Here is a 22,302-nt window from a genome sequence, read left to right as displayed (position 1 = left end):
CCATCTCATGCCCCACAGACCCCCAGCATGTCCTTCCCTCCTTCCTCGTGACCTGTGTTGAGCAGTTTCTTAAGGGTAAGGACCCAGCCTTTGAGGTTTTCTATATCCCCAGCAGAGAGTGAGCCCAGCATGGAACCAGAGAGTCAAAGGACCAGAGGGATTTTAGTTCTCAATCGCCACCTCCCTCATTTACAAATGAGGACATTAGAGGCCAGAGAGTGATTCAACCACAGAGCCTGGTCCGCACTGGTTGAATGATCGACTTATTGACAGTCCTCCCAGCTCCAAGTATGCCAAAAATAAGTCGTTTTAGCCTCATCAATGGCCCTGCACACCCCTCAATCCACATTTTTCAATCCCTGGCTCTAGGAATGTTGGAATTGTCTGGTATCTCATATTCAGATGCTCCCTACCTCTGCAACTCCAGATAAATCCCTCACAAAGAAAACATCAGGTAGTTATCAGTTCGATCTAATCTGTTCTAGGAGAGCAGGCAAAATAAACCCTGAGGATCTAGGAAACAACTTTCAAATATCCCACAGTGGTCTTAAGGCCGTGACCCGTGAGTTCCAGCCTCTACACTGTCCCTGAGAATTTATATAGAACCCAGCCAGCAAACAATCTCAGAATTACTCACATGCTCTCTTGTGTTTCTCCAACATAAAAACACTGGATAGTCAACAGCAAGGTTTCTGAAGATCTCTGTTCCCATTCTCCCCCATCAGCCTCCCCCAGCTCCTTCTTCTTCCCAGAGCTGCCACATCTCACCACCTACCACCCACCTTCACACCTTCCCTCTTCTCCTGATTCTGAGTCACAAACGTGTAAGTGAGAGTGTCTGAAAATGCAGTTCAGGAGAGGGGGGTGATACTGGCCTGGCAAGGCTGGAATCCTCCTTATTGAGCAGGGGAAAGCTGGATACACTGAACCTTAGTATTTTTCCCACCACAGTCGTTACAAACCACTAGAGCTCATGAGCGGGTATGAGTCACTCATTCTACAAGCTGGTTGAAGTCCATGGCAGATGAATGGGCAAGGTTTTCTCTGATGCTGATGATACGGATGCAAGGTGGTGATCCAGGTCATAGGCCAAGTCAGAATAGGAGTAAGCTCATAGGAAGTGTCATCATGCAATCAGATGATAGGGAGGGGGGATTCCTGGAGGTGGTGGCCTTCCCCTGGTCCTTTAATAGACATGAGATGGGGACAACAGGCTTTTATTCCAGGAAAGCTGACAGCATAGCCAAGGTGTGGATGTGGAAACAAGCAGGATGAAGGGATGTGTAAAGAAAAGATGAGAAATAGAGCTGAAACAGTCAGTCTGGGCATATTACCAAGGGCTTTGGATAGCAGCTAAATGTCTCAAAATCTTGTTAATATAGATTTCTAGCCTCCAGCAAATTAGAAGCATTCTTCCCTTCTCTCTGCTACAAGTTCTTATTTAGCTTCTCCTCACTGCCCACCCATAAAATCTTGCCTCTGGGGAGAATGAGCCATTCCATACAATTGAGTATAACAGATGCTTATCATGTTAAATTATCCCTTTTAATCAAGTGGACAGAAATTTTTCTGAGGGTTATTCTATAGTTTTCACACTTAAACAGTATGCTGGGCAAGGGTGGGGCGTATTTCATTGGAGACTTGAAATCACCAAGGTGAATGCAGAAGCTAGAATACCGTGAAGCCCCTGAGGGCTTCCGAAGTGTCTGGAGTTCTGTCCTGTCATTGAATGCCTCGATTTGCCCTCCTTTGTATAGCTATGCTGTCTTCCTTGCTGGCTGCTTCAAGCTACAAATCCACCACGGGATGGGGAAGCTGAGGAGCAGGGTTGATAGAAATGTGTCTAAAGCAAGAATACATGGATCTGAGAGAGGGCTTTCCTGGTGGCTCAGACAGTAAAGAATCTGCCTGCAATGCAGGAGACCTGGGTTCGATCCCTGGATGGGGAAGATCCCCTGGAGAAGGGAATGGCAACTCACTCTGGTATTCTTGCCTAGAGAATCCCCAGGACAGAGGAGCCTGGCGGGCTACAGACCATGGGGTCACAAAGAGTCAGACATGATTGAGTGGCTGACACTTTCAGGGGGCTCCCCTCTGAGAAGTCAGTGACTGTAAGGTATACCTGGCCTCGGTGACACCAGCTTCCCCTCCCGTGACTTGAACACCCACCCACCCGCTGAGCACTTCTCCCTGGATGGGTCACAGGCACTTCAAACTCAGTCTGCCCCAAACTGATCGCCTCCAATAACCCCTCCACTTATAAATAAATGGTGTAACCATCCTTTCAGACACCCAAAAGGAAACTTGGCCAACGTCCGGGACCCTTTTCTCCCTTAGTCCTGATGAACTCCAGGTCCTGCTGCTCTGCCTCTGAGGTTCCTAACCTGTTTCCCACTCTGCACATCCACGACCACACCAACACCGTCGTCATCTCTTATGTGAACATTGCAGCAGCCTCCTCAGTAGGGTCTTCGACATGCATGTCTAGGAGGACAGCCGCAGCTGAAAGCGGTCAGTGATTCCTATCAGTTGCAAGACACCACCCCCACAACGCTATAGGACATGACTCCAGCCATCTCTCCGTCTCCTGCACCCCTTACTGCAGCAACATTAAATAACCATTATTTCCCAAACTTACCCTGCTGCCTCAGGCCTCAGGCCCTTTGCACAGACTCATCCGTCTTCCCAGACTACCCTCCCCCTGGTCCATCCAGTTAACTCAGTCCTCCTCTGGAACTCTGAGCTACTGTCACGTCTGTGAAGCCTTCTCAACCATCATGGGCCAAGATTGCTCCTTCCTCCGTCTGCCGCTTCTATTTCTCATACAGATTTTGCATATTTCACACTGTAATTATTTGTTCATACACCCATCTTCCCCATGAGTTGAGGGAAAGAGGTGGCATATCCCTCATCCTTTACCCCCAGGACCAGAAAGCTTCCTCCCCACAGTAAGCACTCAATCAGTGTTGCCTGGCATCAGGTAAGAGGGTCTTCTGTGCTGGTACCTTGATTAGAGGATTGAAGGGGACCCAGGATGAGTTGAGTTTTGAGCCACGTTCTAAAGAAAGGACTGTCTATGCGAAACCATGATCAAAAGCAGTATGGTATCTGTGAAAAGGGCAGGAAAACCAAAGCCCGTGTCTAGTGCCACAGAGAGAGGAGCTGGTGTGCTGTGAGAGTAAGGGCTGACCCACCGGGAAGACGGGCTGGAGGCTGTGGGTGCCCTTTCCAGCCACCCACACCTGCCTCTCCCTGGCCCAGGTGCCCTTCTGGAACGGCTGCAATGAGGATGAGCACTGTGTCCCTGACCTCCTGCTAGATGCCCGCAGTGACCTGCCCACAGCCATGTGAGTTGGTTCCTCTACCTCTCCACCCTGACTCCTTTCGCTCCCCTGCTGGGATCTGGGCTTCCAGGGCCCTGGGTGACAATCTTGCACAGGCTTCTCATAGGCAGCAAGGACCAAACACTGAACTTGGAGCATGGGTCTAGCTTAGGCTCTGCCTCTAACTCCTGTGTCACCTCAGGGAAATGCCTAGCCCTCTCTGGGCGTAAGTGAACGCCTCTCTAAAGTGGATAGTTAGTCTAATCCAACCTCCTCAAACTTTGTTTAGAGAAAGAATCCTTTCTACACTATAAGCTGAGAAAAGGTGGAGACTGAAGACCTAGCGTTCCGTGTTCATCATGCAACCCCCAGACTAGGTGACTTGTAAGGTCCTTGGACTGACCACTTGGGCTCAATGCTAAGGAGTTAGCAGGAGATGAGCAGGGTGATCATGATCCCACGGAAGAAATAAACTAGCAGATAAGGGAAAATAATGATCCTATTTTAAATTTTTGTAATGTATTTTCAAAAAATTTATGCTTAACTTTTATTCAACTAGAGATGATTAGATAAACATATACTATAAATGGAAATAGTATAACACAATTATATATATAATTATATATATTATGTTTATATAATTATATATATTATGATTATATATATATTATGTTTATATATATATAAACAAGTATCTACTGTATTCAGGAAACTGTATTCAGTATCTTGTAATAAGGACTTCCCTGGCAGTCCAGTGGCTAAGACTCTGAGCTCCCGATGCAGGGGGTACTGGTATGATCCCTGGTCAAGGAACTAAGATCCCACATGCTGCTTGGCACAGCAAAAAAAAAAGGGTGTGTGTGTGTGTATAAAACCTATAAAGGAAAAGAATCTGAAAGAAAACGTATATAACTGAATCATTTTGCTTACACCTAAAACTAACACAACATTGTAAATCAACCACACTTCAATCAAAAATACAAATAACAAACAAATAATAGAAATAGTACAGCCAAACCTTGTAAAAAGGTGTAGGAACAGAGATTCTAACCAGCGGGGCTAAGAACCAGGACTGTCTGCACTGAGCTCTGAGCTGCCTGGTAGCCAAAGCCAAAAGGGAAACACGCTGAGTGCAGGGGTGAGGCAGGCAGACGGAGGCCCACCCCTGCCTTTCCATCCCGGGTGCCTGACCCCGCCCGTCTCTTTCCCTCAGGGAGTACTGCCAGAGGGTGCTGAGGAAGCCTGTGCAGGACTGCTCTGCGTACACGCTGTCCTTTGACGCCACGGTTTTCATCATAGAGAGCGCGCGGCGGCGGGTGGCTGTGGAGGCCCTGCTGGAGAACAGGGGCGAGAACGCCTACAGCACCGTCCTCAACATCTCCCAGTCAGCAAACCTGCAGTTTGCCAGCTTGATCCAGAAGGTAAGATCCTGGTGGCCTGCCTGAGCGGAAGCGCAGAGGAGAGGAGGGCTCCAAGAAGGGGCCTGACTGCCCTTTAGAAACACCTGGGAGCTTAGAGATAGATCGCTGTGTCTGACTTCTGCCGGACGTCCTCACTGATGCGGTCTGGCTGGGGCCTGGGTCAGTCTGCTATTAATGCTTCCTGGGGATGGCAGTGTGTAGGCAGGGCTGAGAACCACGGGGAAGGGTAGTCTGAGCCTTTCAGAGCCCAGGAGAGGGACATCCTTCAGCCTGCACCCTTGGCCCTTGTTAGGGACACACACACACACACACACCCATGTGTGGGCACAACAGCACGTACACACCCTCTGCCTTACAGCTCCCCTCCAGACTTTCTCAGCAAAGCCCTTCTAACAAGAATCAGGACTGACTTCTCCCCCACGTTAAAGCTTCAATGGTCCCCGTGCCACGCTCCCTGGGCTGACTTCCTGAAGCCCCGAAAGGTCACACAGGGCCCCCAGCCCGCACAGCCCCCGGCCCAGCCTTGTGCCTGCTCCATGGGAATCACCAGCGTCTGAGCGCGGCCACTATAACCCTGAGCTCCCGGAGGGCGAGCGCCCTTTCTCAGTAACGTCTGTCCCCCGGCCTGGGCGTGGAGAAGTCCCTCAAGACAAGTCTGTTGAACAAGCCTAAGACATTATGGTCACGTGTGGGTGCTCGGGGTCCCAGGCTCCGTCAGACACAGTCTGTGTCCTCACAGATCTCACCATGTCCACGTGGGGCCTGGGGGTTGCAGAATAGAACAGCCAGCCCTGTGTTCTCACCTCCACCACTCCTTCCTCACTGACCTGGAGAGAGACCGGAATACCCCTCCCAGCCATACTCACACTCACACACACACACACACACCCACACACACATGAGCACGCACTCTTCCTATAGGGCAGGAGGGGAAGCTGAGTGGAGTGAGGCCCACTAGAAAAGCGGGGGGCTGCCTGCCCTTGGTGGGTCCCCACTGTCCTCAAATAGACCCCAGGTCAGTGCATAGGATGCAAGGAGAGGTTGTTAGTGCAAAATCACTTCCTCTGCCAGGCCCAGGTCCTGCCCCACAGCCCAGAGTAAAAACACCTAGCTCACGTGATAGTCTCTTAAAGGCAGGGGGTACTGCCTTCTCCTTCCAGAGGCTTTCATCTCCATCTGGACTTAGGGCATTTAGGGGAAATAGAGCCCCAAACCTGCATCCATCTTTTCCTGCTGCCACAGCCCAGACTGTCCAAGACCAATCCCATGCCGTTCCTGACCCTCACAGGAAGGAATCATGGTGTTTTATTTCTGTGACACAAAGGGACTTTGGAAACGCGTCCTGTGAAGGGCCGTGTCCACATGCACACGTACACGCGCACACACTTACACACATACACATGGCATATAGTATGTGAGTAGGGCTGGCCTGCAGCCTCGCTCCTTCACCAGCACCACCGTCCACCCCCAGCCCAGGAGGTGCTCACAGCAGAAGCACCCCCTCCTTTCCTTCCCCATCCCCTACCATCCAACAAGGGGCCTCAAGTGGAAGAAGCCACTTCCTGGTGGTCTGAGCTGGTTACCTCCCATCTCTGGGGTTCACTGACCCCACCTGTAAGCTGGATGATAAGTCCTGCCTCCAGGCTTGATCCTGAGGGAGAGACACAGCACGTACATTTGTGCCTGCCCATTTTCTTCACAACTGGGCACTGCTGAGCGGCCCTACTGCCCTACCCCGGCTCCTGCCATGCTTTCTGCACCCAGAGCCATGCCACACCCGAGCCTCCAGGGGCTCTGGGCTTCCAGCCTCAGCGGCCTCTGCTGCAGCCTCAGCCTGGGCAGCTGGGGGCTGGGGGCAGGGGTGGCCCCCAGACCGGGTCTCAGACCCCACTTAACTGCTGCCCATGATGCCCCCACCTTCCCCCAGGACGACTCAGATGGCAGCATCGAGTGTGTGAACGAGGAGAGGAGGCTCCACAAGAAAGTCTGCAATGTCAGCTATCCTTTCTTCCGGGCCAAGGCCAAGGTAGAGACTGGGGCGCGGTGTGCGGTGGGCCCGGGGCAGGTCAGGCTGGGGCAAGGTGTGCGGTGGGCCCGGGGCGGGTCATGGAGGCATAGGGGGAGCAAGAGAAGTGGAAGAAAACAGAGGGGCAGACTGGGGAGGGACGGACAGGCCTGAGGGTGGCTTTTAAATTAAGGGTTTTTTTTTCCCATGAAATGACATTTGAATGACTTAACCAGCCAGCCACCCCAGGGCTGACAACACACCCCAGGAGAGCATGGACCCTCACCTCAGAGAATCCTGCCACTCCCACCCACCACTCCCCCACCTCCTCTTGGCCAGTTAGCCCTCTGTACTGTATCCTAGCATGTTTTTACTTTAAAAAAAAATTTTTTTTGGCCTCCCCATGAGGCATGTGGGATCCTAGTTCCCTGACCAGGGATTGAACCCACGGCCCCTGCATTGGAAGCATGGAGCCCCAACTGCTGAACCACCAGGGACGTCCCCCTAACATGTTTTTAAAATGTCCAGCCTCTGTCTCCCCAGCTGTGCCTGGGAGAGATGGGGAAGAAAATGAATGTTTTTTGAGCAGGTACCAAGTGCTTTAAAGTACATGTGAAAAGAGTGTAGGGTTGGGAGAAGCAACTTCCTGGGAAAGGGGGTAGACTCCAGACTGTGGGGGCATTTTCCCATCCCCTGGGCGGCAGGCAGCCACTGAAGGTTCCAGAGTAAGGGAACACCTAACTGAGGCCAAGCTGCTTGTAAAGTGAGAATCAGACAGAGGGGAGCCTGAGGCAGGGCTAGCTGGAGAGCTGAGAGTGTTCCCAGCAGCAGAGTCTGCAAGGCTGGGGGATGGGGAGGGGAATCATTAGGGCTCCGTATAAAAGAACGTCTCTGGTGCCAGGCAGGTCGAGGCTGTAGTCTTTGAGGTGAGACACTGGCACACTCAGGAATTCCTGGGTGAAGACCCAGGGGGAGCAGCACCCAGCCCGAGCTTCCCCACCCCACCTGTGGCCACTCGGGGAGAAAGGTCCCCCCACCAAGGTTTTCTTGGGAAAACCAATGAGGGTCAGGCCTAGGAGGAGCACCAGGGTTCTGTGCAAAGCCTCAGCATCACCACCAGGCAGGGCAGAAGGTAACAAAGAGGCTCACAGGGCACCCAGGCCCTACTCCTGGGGGAAGGCCAAGGGTAACACGGAGACCGGCGCCATCGGAGTGGCGAGGGGCCTCTGGACAAGAAGACAGATGTGCGACCAGCCTGCTGCCTCCACCCTTCTCCACCGGTTCACATGCAAGAACAGGGAGTGCATGTGGACGGTCTTACCACTCACTTCTGGCCCCACCTCCCATGGTGCGTGGTGATGGCTGGCTCCCCTTCCTGCCATCAACTCACCCACCCAGAAATTCCTGCAGTAAGAGTCTGAAGTTGGACTTGCTGCCTTCTAGTGGTCAGTAGTTAAAAACAAAGGGAGGTGGCGAAGGGCTGGCTCCACAGCCAAGAAGCCCCATCTCAGGAGCTGTTGACCTTGGCTGCGTCCCCTCCACAGCCCCCAAGCGCAGCTCACATTACTCCAGCGCTTGGTCCTCCCTCCCCCAGTCCATTCCCTGCCAGCAGGGTCCACTGGGAGGGCAGGGGCTGGGAGGGTGGGCCAGGGCTGCTGCGGGCAAGCAGTTCCCAGCCATCCCAGCTCCAGCGACTTTTTCTTTGCAGGTGGCTTTCCGTCTGGATTTTGAGTTCAGCAAATCCATCTTCCTGCACCACCTGGAGATCCAGCTCACAGCGGGCAGGTCAGGGCTGGCCCACTCCTTTTCCCTCCCCACTCGCTACTCCGACGCCCTGTTCTGCCACTAGGAACTGCCCCTTCCCACACCAAATTCCCCATCCCTCACTGCCCCAGCCTGGGAGGGCCCCAGGTTAGTCCCCAAGTTCTGGCGAGCCTGCTGCACTGCCGCTGTTCTTCAGCTTGGATAGAAATAATAATACCCTTACCTTTATATAGCAGGTACGTAAAAGCCGTATAGTTGTGAAGCACTGGGCAGGTATTATCTCAGTCAGTCTTTACAGCAGCCCCTTAAGACAAGCAAAGCAGGACTTATTCCCATCCCACCTCCCAGGTAAGAAAAAGCTCAGAGAGGTTGAGTGAATTTCCCAACAACACACAGCATGTAAGTAGCACAACGGGCAGCTAAACACTAGATTTCCTACTCCTCCCATCGAAGCACTAACCAGGTTCAACCCTGGTTAGCTTCTGAGAAGGGACGAGATGGGGTGCGTGCAGGGTGGTATGGCCATAGACAGATTTCCTCCTCCTTATCCAGTGCTCTTTCTACCCTGGCCCCTTCTCTCCCCTTGGAAAGTTCCAGTTTTTAAAGACCTTCTCTTAACTGTGGATCTGTCTGTCTGTCTCGCAGGCTTCCCTGAGGCAGTTCGCTTTAGGTTGACACCATGAATCACCCGTGTCAGTAATAAACACACAAAGTCAGGAAGGGATTCTAGCTTTATAAGGCTTTATAAACCCTCCTGAGAACTTCTCCACACTGGAAATAAATCCGGCAGCACCAACATTCCAGCACACACACGAGTCAGCAGTCACAAAGCGCTAGCGATCCACGCTCAGTGTAGTTAGCCAATCTGTGCACTTTGGTGGAATGCTCACCTGCCAGGAGGTGAAGATGTGTTGATATCTTGAGGCCTCCCTCTAAGAAAAGAGCCCCTTCTCACAGGCAATGAACACCCTTGCCTGCAGTCTCCTTGGCAGTGTGGCTGCTGGCGGGCATTTGTGAGTTGGCTGTGTATGCGTGTCAGACTCCCTTTTCTAACTAAGCACCTCTCTGGGGTAAAGCTTCCAAAGGAAATCCAACTTCATGTACCTAATGAGCAGAGATTGTATCTCTGTCTAAAATGATCTGCCCCGGTGGTTCAAGGTGCGCAGAAGTAAAGGAAAGCGTATTTGACAAAACTCTCTCTAATGCCTCCCTGGTCTTTTCAGCTGAGGGCCCACAGCCCCTCAGCTACCCCATGGGAGCTGCCCAAGCTGTACCTCAGAAAGGTCAATTCCAGAGTCAGTAAATGCTCTGCTTTGAATTAATTCCTCTTGCTCCTCCCCTCCCCTGGGCAGAGCCTTGCCCCACAAGCATCATCCCCACCCCCGGGGCCCCCAGCACAGGACTTGCCTGGCTGACAGATGAGAGGGGACACAGGCTGCTGGGACCAAGCTGGCACAGTCCTCCCAGCCTCCAGCCCGGATGTGTTGTGCCCAGAGAGAGGGCAGGCAAAGCTGAGGTCCAGGTCCCCCACCTCCCCGGCCTTTCCCCTCCCGGGAGACACCTCCGATGGCTGCCCCACTCCCCTGTTCCTGGGATGGCCTCTCTGGAGCCGCAGCTCTAGGCTAGCTGGGAGGCTCCTTCTCAGCCTGGCTTGGATCCCCCCAGCCGCCCTGAGCCAGTCGGGGAGTTGGGGCTGAGTGGAGCTGCAGGCGCTGCCGGCTCTCCTTGCAGTGACAGCGATGAGGAGGAGAGCACCAAGGAAGACAACACGGCCCTTCTGCGCTTCCACCTCAAGTACGAGGCCGACGTCCTGTTCACCAGGTGGGCTGGGCCCCGGGGCCCCTGTGCCGAGGTGCTCGGAGATGCGGCCAAGTGTGTCCCGAGGAGTGCAGCGCCCCGTCCATGAAGGGGAGGTGGTGTCCACTAGAGGAGGAGGCACAGACTTGGTCCCCAGGGAGCTCCCCGCAGGGGGCACCCCGAAGGCTGGGGCCGCAGGAGGTGTCCACCCAGGACAGAGACTGCAAGTGGGGACCTGCTCAGCAGAGAAGTCAAAACTGTAACAGAACTTACTAAAAAGTCCATCTGCATTTCACTACCACCTCCCACTGGCAATTCTAAACAGTATCACTGAGAGAATGCTCCTCCCCCAAGGGCAGACTGCTCCCATGACCCCATCCCTCAGTCTGCCCCTGGCCCCCAATCTGCCCCCCTCCACCTCCCAGAGCTCCCAGGTAGGTGGAGAAGTCAGGAAGTAACAGCTAACAGAAAGCTCTGGCCTTCCTTCAGCCAACACTAGAGGCTGGAACGGTGCACAGTGGGCAAGTTTGTGATCGAAAGAGGCCATGACCCTGGGCCGGAGGCAGGGACTGGGATGGCAGAGAACTGGTCCTTCTGATTCATGCCCATCCCACACACCAGCAGACATTGCTAACTGATCTCAGTTTTATTCCTGCTGAGCCTCAGAAGCCTTCCCAACACAGCCCTCCCAATGGACACATGAGGAAACCTGTTTGCTGGTCTGGGGGAGGTGGGAGCATGCCCGGACCTCCTTTCGTTCGTTTATCCGTCTCGCCAACATGACCGAGCGCGCAGCGTCCCCGTCCTCTGTCCCTGCAGGAGCAGCAGCCTGAGCCACTACGAGGTCAAGTCCAACAGCTCCCTGGAGAGATACCATGGCACTGGGCCTCCCTTCCACTGCGTTTTCAAGGTTAGGCTGGAGGGCAGCCAGGCAGACAGCGAAAGACAGGAGCTGAGAACCCCCGTTTGGGAGGGGAGGAATCTGAAAGCATTGCCAGTGCCTAGATTTCAGCCTCAACCCTGCCACCCCTTCACTGTGTGACTTTAGGCAAGTCCCTCCCCCTCTGTCAGCCTCTTAGTTCTCATCTGGAAAAGTACAGGGCTAGACTGGGAGGATGTGTCAGTGAAGATTAGGTGCATCTGCTTATGGTTTTTTAAATATGAAAAAACAATGATATATATAATGCTCTGGGGTTTATTCTCTCCCATAAAAAAAAGTCCAGAGTTGACAACTTTACAAAGTCCTCTGGGACTGGGTCTCCTTGTGTCCACTCCACCATCCTCAACATGTGATTATCAACCTCTCAAGTTCACCTCATAGTCCAAGGTGGCTGCAGCTCCAGTCATCACATCCTCATTTCAGGAAGAAGGAAGGGGAGCAGAGCGTACAAGGCCCCTCCCTGAGGAACCTCTTTGGCACTGCCTCACACCTCCAATTACCTCTCATTGTCCAGAACAGTGTGATTCAGCTGTACGGGAGGCTAGAAAATATGCCTTTTGTCTTGGTTTCTGTCACTAAGGAAGAAGGGAGAAGGAAAATTAGGAGGCATTTAAGAGTCTCTGCCCCATGATCTTCCCAGCCCTGAATTGTTAAGCAAGAGTCGGGATCAGGCAGACAGCTAGAAACACACAGATGCCTCGATGACTCGTCCAAGAGAGGTTTAGTAACCTGCCCAAGGCCACACAGCTCATCTGTGGCAGCAGCCCCGGGTTATGTGTTCAGCCTTTCTGATTCCAAAACCCTGCTTGTAATCACTGTGGCTCTGACACTGAATGAGAGGATGAGATGGTTGGATGGCATCACCGACTCAATGGACATGAGTTTGAGTAAACTTCAGGAATTGGTGATGGACAGGGAGGCCTGGTGTGCTGCAGTCCATGGGGTTGAAAAGAGTCAGACACAACTGAGCGACTGAACTGAACTGACACTTAATGTGTCATGGCTAGAATGTGCACCAGTGCACACTACATCCTGTACCCGGATGTAATCATTACATCCGTTAATGATTCTCTCTCATAATAAAGGAGTTGCTGTCACCATCTCCACCCAGACCTCTGTCCAGGGCAGCACCCAGCACCATAGCCAAACGAGGGTGAAAGGGGGAAGTAACCCTTGCTCTCAGCCTCATGGCCCCCAGTGGCCGTCCTCAGCCTCCAGGAGCCCGTCCCTTTCCGCTTTCGTGCGGTTTCCTTCCTGCAGCCCCCAGCCAAGGTCTGGAAGAGCCTTAGAGCATCTACAGTGAAAGGGCCAGGGAGCTTGAAGGAACTTGTTTCTCAGGCCTGGCTGGGGAGGGGGGCTCACCTGTGGACCTTGTCCCCCACCACCCAGCCGCTGCTGGGTGTACTGACACCTCCCCCGCTCCGGCCACAGATCCAAAACTTGGGCTTGTTTCCCGTCCACGGGGTGATGATGAAGATCACCGTTCCCATAGCCACCAGGGGCGGCAACCGGCTGCTGCTGCTGCGGGACTTCCTCACCGACCAGGTACCTGTGCCCGGGGCGCCGGTGTGGGGAGGGGGCAAGCAGACCCCAGGTGTGCCCTCCAGTCCCCAGACCTCAGCTCCTCCTCCCGGGTCCAGGGCCGGCTGGGCCTTCCCTGGGCAGAGGAGGAGAGAGGATGGCTCGGGCTGCTGAGTCTGCCAGGGCTGGTGTGAGGCTGGCGGCCTGTTTCCTCCCGCAGGTGAACACATCCTGTAACATCTGGGGGAACAGCACGGAGTACCGGCATGCCCCAACCGAGGAGGACTTGAGTCGGGCCCCACAGCTGGTGAGTGTCCCACACCAGGAGCCCCGGGAGGTGGGGAGAGGCTGCCTGAGCTCCCCGCCCTGTAGTTTGTCCACAGGAGCTTGTGGAGCCTCTCTGTCCCAGCCTCAAACTGAAAGGAAACAGAAAAGATACTTCGTATCCTTCGTGGGCTCACATCTCATGCCAGACACCCGGTTGAGTGTAAAGAAGCCAGGGATGGAGGCTGGGAGACGCGCGTTGAGGGGCAGAGGAGCAGACAACCTTGAATAAGAGGAGCAGGGAGGCTTCCCTGGTGGTCCTGTGGCTAAGATTCTGCATTGCAAATGCAGGGGGCCCAGATGCGATCCCCGGTCAGGGAACTAGATCGCACATGCCACAGCTGAAAAGGTCCTCCATGCTGCAGCATCCTGTGTGCCATAACTAAGACCCAGTGCAACCAAATTAAAAAAAAAAAATGGAACAGAGATCATGGACTTGCCGCTGTGCCTAAAAGGGCTAGTAGGATATGGACAAGCAGAGGGAGGAGGAAGGAGCCAAGATGGAACAGCATAACAGAGGCCAGACCCCCACGAGGCTTGTGCTGGAAACACTGACCGTATCAGCCGGGGCCTCCCTGTCCCCAGAGATAGAAGGCTGTGCTCAGTAGATCAGTCGTGTCTGACTCTTTGCAACCCCATGAACTGTAGCCCTCCAGGCTCCTCTGTCCCCAGAATTTTCCAGACAAGGATACTAGAGCGGGTTGTCATTTCCTTCTGCAAGGGATCTTCCTGACCCAGGGATCAAACACTGGACTCTTGCGTCTTGTGCATTGGCAGGCGGGGTCTTTACCTTTAGCGCCATCTGGGAAGCCTGCAACGGAAGGCAGCCCAATTTCAACCCCCGGTCCTCTCAGGATGCCTGCTAATTTCCAGGTTTCCGTTCCCAGGGCCACCTCGGCCCCAAGCACCGATTTCTGAGTATGCTTTCATGATTCCTTACCCAAATAAAAATCTTCGGTGTTTTCATTTGATTTCCCCAAACAAAGCATCTTTGGAGGGTAGTGTGTGTACTGTACTGAAGACAAACTTGGGTGGGGTGAGGTGGCTGCAAGGGAGCCACACAAGTGAGTCTAACCTAATAAATCCTAATTATTTGATGATTTGTTTGGGTTTTCTATTAGGATAGTGTCATCTGCAAGTAATAATAGTTTTAGTTTTACCATTCAATCCATTTTTCTTATTGCTCTGGCTAGGAGCTCCAGGGCAATGCTAAACAGAAATGATGACCATCTTGTCTTGATTCTGCTTTTAAAGGAATTATTTTTAGTTTTTCATTGTGAAATGTAATACTTGATGTAGTTTTTCTTTTTTTTTTTTTTAAAGCACCCTTATTCAGATTCAGGAAGTTCCTGGTATTTTTTTATCACAAACAGAAGTTGGATTTCATAAAATGCTTTTTCTGCATCTGTTAAAGTAATGTATCACTTTCCCTTTAATGTGTTTGTAGGGGGATGACATTTATAGGCTCTCTAATGTTGACCTAAAGTTCTGTTCCTGGAATACATCCAGTAATGCACAACTTCAACTGGAGCATCGGATATATTAATACTATCCCTACCTTGTCCTCCAGCCAGCCCCAGCAGCCCCAGCCCCTGTGTCCTCCACCCTCACCTCCGTCCTTGTCCTCTGTCCTCTGTCACCCTTCCCCGGGCACAAAACCCCACTTGGTCAAGCTGGGCGGCTGAGCCATTTCTCTTGTGGCCAAGCCCCTGCTCACCCAGAGACCCTCCTCTTTCAGAATCACAGCAACTCTGATGTAGTCTCCATCAACTGCAACGTGAGGCTGAACCCCAACCAGGAAATCAATTTCCATCTGCTGGGGAACCTGTGGTTGAGGTCCTTAAAAGCAGTAAGTAGAGCTCCAGGGCCAGGCTGGAAGAGATGGGTGCTAGGGAGTCTCTCCAGGGGAGGGGCCAGCTCCTGACAAGGCCTCTGATTACACAGCTCAAGTACAAACTGATGAGAATCACGGTCCACGCCGCCTTGCAGAGGCAGTTCCACAGCCCGTTCATCTTCCGCGAGGAGGATCCCAGCCGCCAGGTAAGCACTGTGAACCCTGCAGACCTGGGCTCGTGCCAGGCCAGCTTGGGGAAGGGTCATCCTTTCCCTTTAAAGTTTCCCTACTCCCCGTGCAGGAGAGAGATGGACAGGCCTGCTGGCAGTCTGCAGCATCAGAAGGGAGGGGAAACAGAGAGGGACAAACAGGCCGTTGGGACCAAAGTGGGGAAGAGGGGACCAGAAATAGGCATTCATCACCCTCTACCGGGGGTGGGGGGGGGCACGAGCTCTATACCTCCACAGCTCCCCGGAGGCGGAGGAAAGAGGGATACCTGCGTGTTTTACACTGGAGGGAGCAGAAGCGCTGCCCAGGCTGCCTGCCTCCTGCCTCGGGGCAGCGAGGCTGGGTCTTGGCAAACTGGTAGCCTAGAATGGCCAGCCAATCCTCCCCTTCTCAGCCATCCACACCTCAGACCTAATGAATGAAGGCTGTTGCAAACTGAAATTGTGAAGACCAAGGGGTGGGAGCAGTCTCTGTATTGGGACTCTTTTTTAATTGAGTAAAGCCAGACTGTTATAGATCAGACTGGCTTGAATCAGGGTCCGGGAAAGGAGCGAAGATCCAGGTGGTGCTCCCGGGAAAATGAGAAATTGGGTCTTGAAATGAAGGTGGGTGCTCTGGAAGGAGCTGGGCATCTCAGGCATGGGACGCTGCTGCCCTCCACTGGCTGCATCCCTGAACTGTGGACTGGGCTCCGGGTGAGCCTTCTATCCCAGGTGCCCAGTGAATCCCCAGCCCCGTCCCAGGAGATGCTGGAGAGCAAAATACACCAGGTCAGGAAGCCAGACCTTAACAAGTCACCAACGTCGATCCCAAACAGTGTGGGGGTGTGCCAGGCAGCGAGGGCAGAACCCAGGAGCGGCACTCAGGGCAAACACCCCGGGAGCAGTTTTACTTGTTCCTCCTTCAGCGTTTGTCAGGTTTTCCTCCTGTGACTCAGCCCCCACCACAGATTAACGAGGACAGCGAAGTGTGGGTGCAGTCTGAGGGTGAGCCCAGGTCAGAGCAGGGTGTGTCCAGGGAAGGCTTGTTGGAGACAGTCCACTTGATCTGAATCTTGGGAGACATGCGGGAATTTCCCAGGCAATCAAGTGAGAAGTGTGGTGCAGACACCACACACATAACAACCCCACTCTCCACACCAGTTCATTTGTCAATTACTAGTTTGTGATTTCTCCTTCCACTCCCACCCCTCACCCCCCGAAGCCCCTCTTATACTCTCTGGATGCCTCACTTCTCTTAGAAACCCAGTCACCCCAAACTTAAGCCCCTGGTGGTTCGGCTCTATCCAAGGTGCCAGTGTGGGAAGGCAGAGCCAGGTGCCAGCCTTCAAGGATGGAAAAAGCTAGAAGGGACCTGCTGTCAGTGGAGCCCTGATTAGGTGCCATGTTGCCTGCTCACCACGCGTAGCTCTGTAAGGGACATCCCCATGGCCACTTTGCAGATATGGAAATGGAGGCTGTGTAAGGGAGGGCAGAGGGGAGCGGGCTTTCCTATTGAACAGTCCATGGCCAAGCCGGGCTCTGCTGACATGCTGTCGAGGGGTGCATTCATTCAGGCTTTCAGCGAGGTGAATGAACTCCTGCTCTGTGCAGGCCCTGTTCCACACACTGAGGATAGAGCAGCAAGCAAAACAGATAACCCCTGCTCTCCCTGGAGGTGACTGTCTGGACTGGGGTGGGGGAAGAGGCAGTGAACAGGAGTACGATGTCAGTGGTGATAAGCTCTGCCCAGAAAAACGCAGATGCATAATGGTGGAGAGGAGGAGGTGCTATTTTATACAGTAAGCCTGGGGGAAGCCGATTCCATACAGGGACAGAGAACACAGTGGAGGAACACAGCGGTGGGGGGAACACAGCGTTGGGGGGAACACAGCAGTGTCTTGTGGCGGAGCCCTGCCAGCAGAAGGAACAGAGCTCAAAGTCCCAGCAGCAGGCATAGTGCTGGGCGTCTCGGTGGCCAGGTGGTGGAGTTAAGAGCAAGGGACAGAGCAGGAGATGAGGCTGGAGAGATTAGAAGGGCCAGAGGGTGCAGGGCCTTGCAGGCTGGGATGAGGACTCTAATTCTCACCCTGAGTGAGATGGGAAACCTGGGGAACCCAGCAGGGCAGAGCATACATCCCCTGCCTCCTCTGGCTGCTGGGAACAGAATAAGGAATGAGATGAGGGATTTGTGTGAGGATCTGCTGTTAAAGGTACCAGGTGGGCCACGTGGACCGCTGGATGTGAGTCAGGAATGCAGTGGGAGGTCTTCCCTGCTGGCCCGGTAGTTAAGAACCCAAGCTCCTAATGCAGGGGGCCCAGGTTTGATCCCTGATCAGGGAACTAAGATCCAATAGGCTGTGTGGTAGTGGTGGTGGTTTAGTCGCTAAGTCGAGTCTGACTCTTGTGATCCTATGGACTATAGCCTGTGTGGCATGGCCTAAAAACAAAAACAAACAAAAATAGTTTTAAAAAAAAGTGCAGTGGAGAGTCCAGGTAGAAGGTAGAAACATGAGTGCATCAGCTGGCATAGAGATGGTTATGGCCTTCCCCAGAACCGTGTTAGGGCTTTTCTCCAAAAACAGAGAAAAAAAAAATCATTATTTTATGACTCGGTCTGTATAAAGACAAATAAAATCCAGGCAAGATTACATTCATTTTTTATTCTAACTTTAAAGGAAATTAGAACATTTTTGTGGGCCCCTAAAAGCACTGTGAGTTAGTCACTCAGTTGTGTCCAACTCTTTGTGACCCTATGGACTGTAGCCCGCCAGGCTCCTCTGTCCATGCAATTCTCCAGGCAAGAATTCTGGAGTGGCTGCCATTCCCTTCTCCAGGGGATCTTCCTGACCCAGGGACTGAACCTGGGTCTCCTGCATTGCAGGCAGACTCTTTACTGTCTGAGCCTTCAGAAGCCCCACGGGCCCTTGGCCCTGTGCCCACTGCGCCTACTCCACCAGGCAGCTCTGAGGGGGAGTCACGGAGAGACTGGAGGTAGAGAGGAGGTCCACGGAGAGCGGGATGGGATGAATTCGGAGATTGGAATTGACATATATGTACTGCGGACACTGTGTATAAAATAGATAACCAAGGAGAAGCTATGGTGTAGCACAAGCTCTACTCAATGCTCTGTGCTGACCTAAATGGAGAGGAAATCCAAAAAAGAGGGGACATATGTACACATTTAGCTGATTCGCTCTGCGGTAGAGCAGAAACACACACAGGACTGTAAAGCAACTATACTCCAATAAAAAGTACTTTAAAAAAGATGTCCAAGGACAGAGTCATGGGACACACCAACATTTAGGAATCAGCAGGAAACGAAGCAAGAAACAGGAGCCCGTGTAGAAGGAGGGGTATCCAGGCAGAGAAGTGGCCCAAACCAAAGCAGGAAGCGTCTCAAAGAGAAGGTGGGATCGCCCGGCCACTTAAGTCAGGGGTCCCCCATGCTGGACGGGGCGCTCTGAGGCCGCTCAGCAGGCCGCATGCCACCCAGCTCTGCAGCCTCCTCCAGGAGAGGGGGACGCAGCTCTCCCACCAGCGGCCGGCTTTCTCCTGCCCTCCTTCCTGCCCCAGGCTGCCGCCCGCCCGGGGCCCCAGGACCGCAGTGCTGTTGACACGGCCCCACTGCTCCCCTTGCAGATCACATTTGAGATCTCCAAGCAAGAAGACTCGCAGATCCCCATCTGGATCATCGTGGGCAGCACCCTGGGGGGCCTCCTGCTGCTGGCCCTGCTGGTCCTGGCGCTCTGGAAGGTGAGGGCCCTGCGGTGGGGGGCGCAGCACCCTGGCTGTCCCGGCCTGGGGCCCCAGCCTCTGAGCTGTGTGGCCCGTGCCCACGTGCTCCTCCTCGTGGGAGTGGGGCCGCCCAGCCTCCTCCCCAGAACGCGCCGACTCCTCACCACAGCAGGCAGGTGGGCCACCAGAGGGCACTCAACCTGTGGCTCCAGCCCTTTTGTGGGTCCCCTTCTGGGTCCCTGATGAAAGCCAGCCTTCCTCTGATCAGAAAAAAAAGCAAGCACACACACCACAGAATTTCTCCAATTTAATGTCAAGCTGTGAAGAAATCCCTTAGAAGCCTTTCTCTGTCTCTGAGCCTCAGGTTACAAAGCCCTGGTCTCAACCTCCTCCTATTCGAGATCAGGTGAGGGGGTGCCCAGAGAGAGGTAGTGACTGGGGCAGCGTCAAACAGCACGAGCACTTGCCTCTGGGCATAGGCTCCATCCGCTTGGTTCCAGCCTCCATGTTACCAATGAAGAGGCCCCTTGCGCCGCCTGGCAGCTGGCGGGGGGTACTCAGCCTGAGCAGGGGAGGCATTCAGGGAACGCCTCTGAGGAAAGAAGCCCCAGGAGGGTGAGTGGAGGGCGGGAGACAGGCCTTGTCCACCTGCCCATTCCTGACATCCCTCCCTTTGCCTCCCCACAGCTCGGCTTCTTCAAAAGTGCCAAGCGCAGGAGGGAGCCCGGCCTGGACCCCACCCCCAAAGTGCTGGAGTGAGGCTCCTGAGGAGGCCGTGAGTGGATGGGGGCCGGGATGCGGGCCCAGGCAGTGTGCAGGCCCGGAGCCCACCGAGCTGGGGTGGAGAGGACTCCAGCTCACTTTGCACTTGACCTCATCTCCTGAAAGACCTCTGAAAGGAACTCGAGTCAGTTTTCAGAGGGACTGTCCTACTGGGAGCCGCAGCACCTCCAACACAGATCCCTAGGGACTTAAAGGGACCCTCCCCCAAGGTACACCCCAAAGTCACCCCCAGGCTGTGCAGGGGCGTTGCCACCCCCACCACTAAGGTGCTAGGAAGTCGTCATCACCCCATCCTCAGAAGAAACCCGCAGAGGAGACTACAAATGCAAATGCACTCTGCCTTCTCCGGACCTGCAGTTGCAGGGGGACAGCGGATCTGTATCCTGTGCTGTCCCCCACCCCTATGCTGCCCACAGCTCCCGAGTCACCTCACCCCTTCCTAGCCGGAGATAGGTCCCTGGAGTGCCCCCTGAGTGAGGGCCCCCGTGGTGACAGCTGCTGGCCAGGATGCAGACAGACTCTGGGGGGCAGAGACTGTGATGGACAGGCAGCTGGGACCTAGGAGAACCGAGAGGGGGGTGCGGGTGGGCTCTTCCCCAACCCCCGCCTGCGTTCACCTGGCCGACACCCACACCCCCTCCCGCGGTGCTCACAGCCTGCAGCTGCCGCCCCTCCCGCTGCTTTCCTTGGCCCTGGGCGCCTGGCGGAAGCCTGTGGATGGCGCAGTCCCCAGGGCCCCGAGTTCTCACTTCACCTTCCCCACAGCCTGTCCTGAGGCAATGGCTGCAGGCTGGGGGCAGGGGTGGGGGGCCCTCCCTGCATCACCCCCTCCCTACACACACACACAGACACACAGCCTCCCTGCATCACCCCCCCATACACACACACACACACACACACACACACACGCAGAGCTTCCCTGCATCACCCCCTCCCTACACACACACACACACACACACACACACACACACAGAGCCTCCCTGCATCACCCCCCATACACACACACACACACACCCTCCCTGCATCACCCCCTCCCTACACACACACACACACACTCCCTGCATCACCCTGTCTCCTCTACACATACACACACACACACACAGCCTCCCACCCCTCCCTCTCTCTCACATACACACACACACTGTCTCTGTATCACCCCGTCCCTACACACACACACACACACACCCTCCCTGCATCACCCCTCCCTACACACACACCCTCACCCTCCCACACACACACACACACACACACACACACACACACACACACCCCACCATCCCCACCATCCCCACCATCCCCACCATCCCCACCTCCAGTTCCTCCCTTCTGCTCACCCATCACCCGTGCCGGGAGAAGGGCTGGACCAGTGCTGAGGGGTTCTCCATGGAATGTACTGGATAAAGCCAGTGCAGGGACCTCCGGAGCCTGTGCAACCTTGGTGGCAAATATCTGATCGGCCAGCCCCTGAGACAAGTGGAACCACCAATGATGGTGCCCCGAGGACAAGAGGCACGCCTGGTGCCCAGCCGAATAATTTATGCCTTGACCTGGTTTTGAGGTAGGAATGAAAGGGGATCCATCAAAGGCATCTGTCCCCTGACACACAGTACGACCTTTACTGTCGTAAATATTTTTTAAAAAATTTTAAAAATATAGTGTTTAAAAACAACCAAGAGGCTGCCATCCTTTTGTGGGCAGAACATGTCCTAGTGAGCCACGCTCTGATGACGGGAGGTGGATGAGGGGCTCCCTATCAGGAAGGGGCGTGTCCACCCCTCGCTCCCTACAACACCCCCTGCCAGGGCCACCTGGTCTGGGATGGACATCTCAGTGATGGGTACTCCCTCCCTCCCACGCCCACTGTTCCTTTTTTAGCCAGTGTAGATGGCTGATAACACGTATCACTGCAGCTTCTACCCCTTCCTTCCTTCTCTTTCTCTCCCAGATTTCCCTAGGCTGACATCTCAGTGCCGATTTTCAGACCCTGACTTCTGGTTCCTTCACCTTTACCCACAGGCGACTCTTAAACTTGGTTGTCTCCATGATGGTCTCATGCCACTGGAATCCCAAAAAACCAGTAGGACCTCAAAATTATTTGGTCCCTTTCCCCCATAGAGGAGGACACTCAGAACCAGAGAAATTAAGAGAGAGCCCCCAGTTCCACAGCAAATTCCAGACTAATTCCACGACTGCTGTCCCTCAAGCCACACTATCATTCTCACCCAGCCTTAGAAGAGTTTGAACTGAAGAAGTAGAAGGAATTGATATGCAGTCACTTCTGACTCGTCATGGGGACACTTTTCTCTTAAACAGTGAAACCAAAATCAGAAGGTAGCGTTTAAAAATCATATTTCATTTGAGTCATCACCCTCATAAGTGGAGTATGACCCCACACCCAAAAGTGAATTGTTTGATCTGGTAGCAAGTCTACTGGAGAACACCGCTGACTGAGAATGCTTTCATATGAAACCTTTCAGAAACTGGCATTCATTTTTAAAATCTGCCTTGTGCTGTCACACCACAGGCCACACTATGTATCTATAGGTCAGACGCAGCCCAGGAGTCACTGAACTGCAACCTCTGGACTCAGAGGCCATCTTTATTTCTGGGGTGTCACAGTCCCTCCATGCCCTCCCCTACCTGAGG

At 53.9% G+C, this 22,302-nt stretch overlaps 1 protein-coding gene across 1 annotated transcript in view; it reads left to right on the top strand.

The window, feature by feature from the left end:
* The window catches only part of ITGA11 (integrin subunit alpha 11), a 129,975-nt gene extending 108,650 nt beyond the window's left edge, over nucleotides 1-21,325 (top strand). Inside the window, exons 19-30 of the mRNA XM_065940826.1 lie at nucleotides 3,262-3,347; nucleotides 4,537-4,744; nucleotides 6,672-6,770; nucleotides 8,458-8,534; nucleotides 10,245-10,334; nucleotides 11,130-11,220; nucleotides 12,682-12,795; nucleotides 12,992-13,078; nucleotides 14,834-14,944; nucleotides 15,040-15,135; nucleotides 18,778-18,891; nucleotides 19,561-21,325. Coding sequence (XP_065796898.1) covers nucleotides 3,262-3,347; nucleotides 4,537-4,744; nucleotides 6,672-6,770; nucleotides 8,458-8,534; nucleotides 10,245-10,334; nucleotides 11,130-11,220; nucleotides 12,682-12,795; nucleotides 12,992-13,078; nucleotides 14,834-14,944; nucleotides 15,040-15,135; nucleotides 18,778-18,891; nucleotides 19,561-19,632 — 1,245 coding nt within the window. The 3' untranslated portion in view covers nucleotides 19,633-21,325. The remainder of the gene's footprint in view (nucleotides 1-3,261; nucleotides 3,348-4,536; nucleotides 4,745-6,671; nucleotides 6,771-8,457; nucleotides 8,535-10,244; nucleotides 10,335-11,129; nucleotides 11,221-12,681; nucleotides 12,796-12,991; nucleotides 13,079-14,833; nucleotides 14,945-15,039; nucleotides 15,136-18,777; nucleotides 18,892-19,560) is intronic.
* Nucleotides 21,326-22,302: the final 977 nt, after the last annotated feature.

Source organism: Muntiacus reevesi, chromosome 7, assembly GCF_963930625.1.
Source record: "Muntiacus reevesi chromosome 7, mMunRee1.1, whole genome shotgun sequence".
In the NCBI taxonomy this organism is placed as follows: domain Eukaryota; kingdom Metazoa; phylum Chordata; class Mammalia; order Artiodactyla; family Cervidae; genus Muntiacus; species Muntiacus reevesi.
Note: the sequence above shows the minus strand (reverse complement) of the source record. Positions and strands in the feature narration are given on the sequence as shown.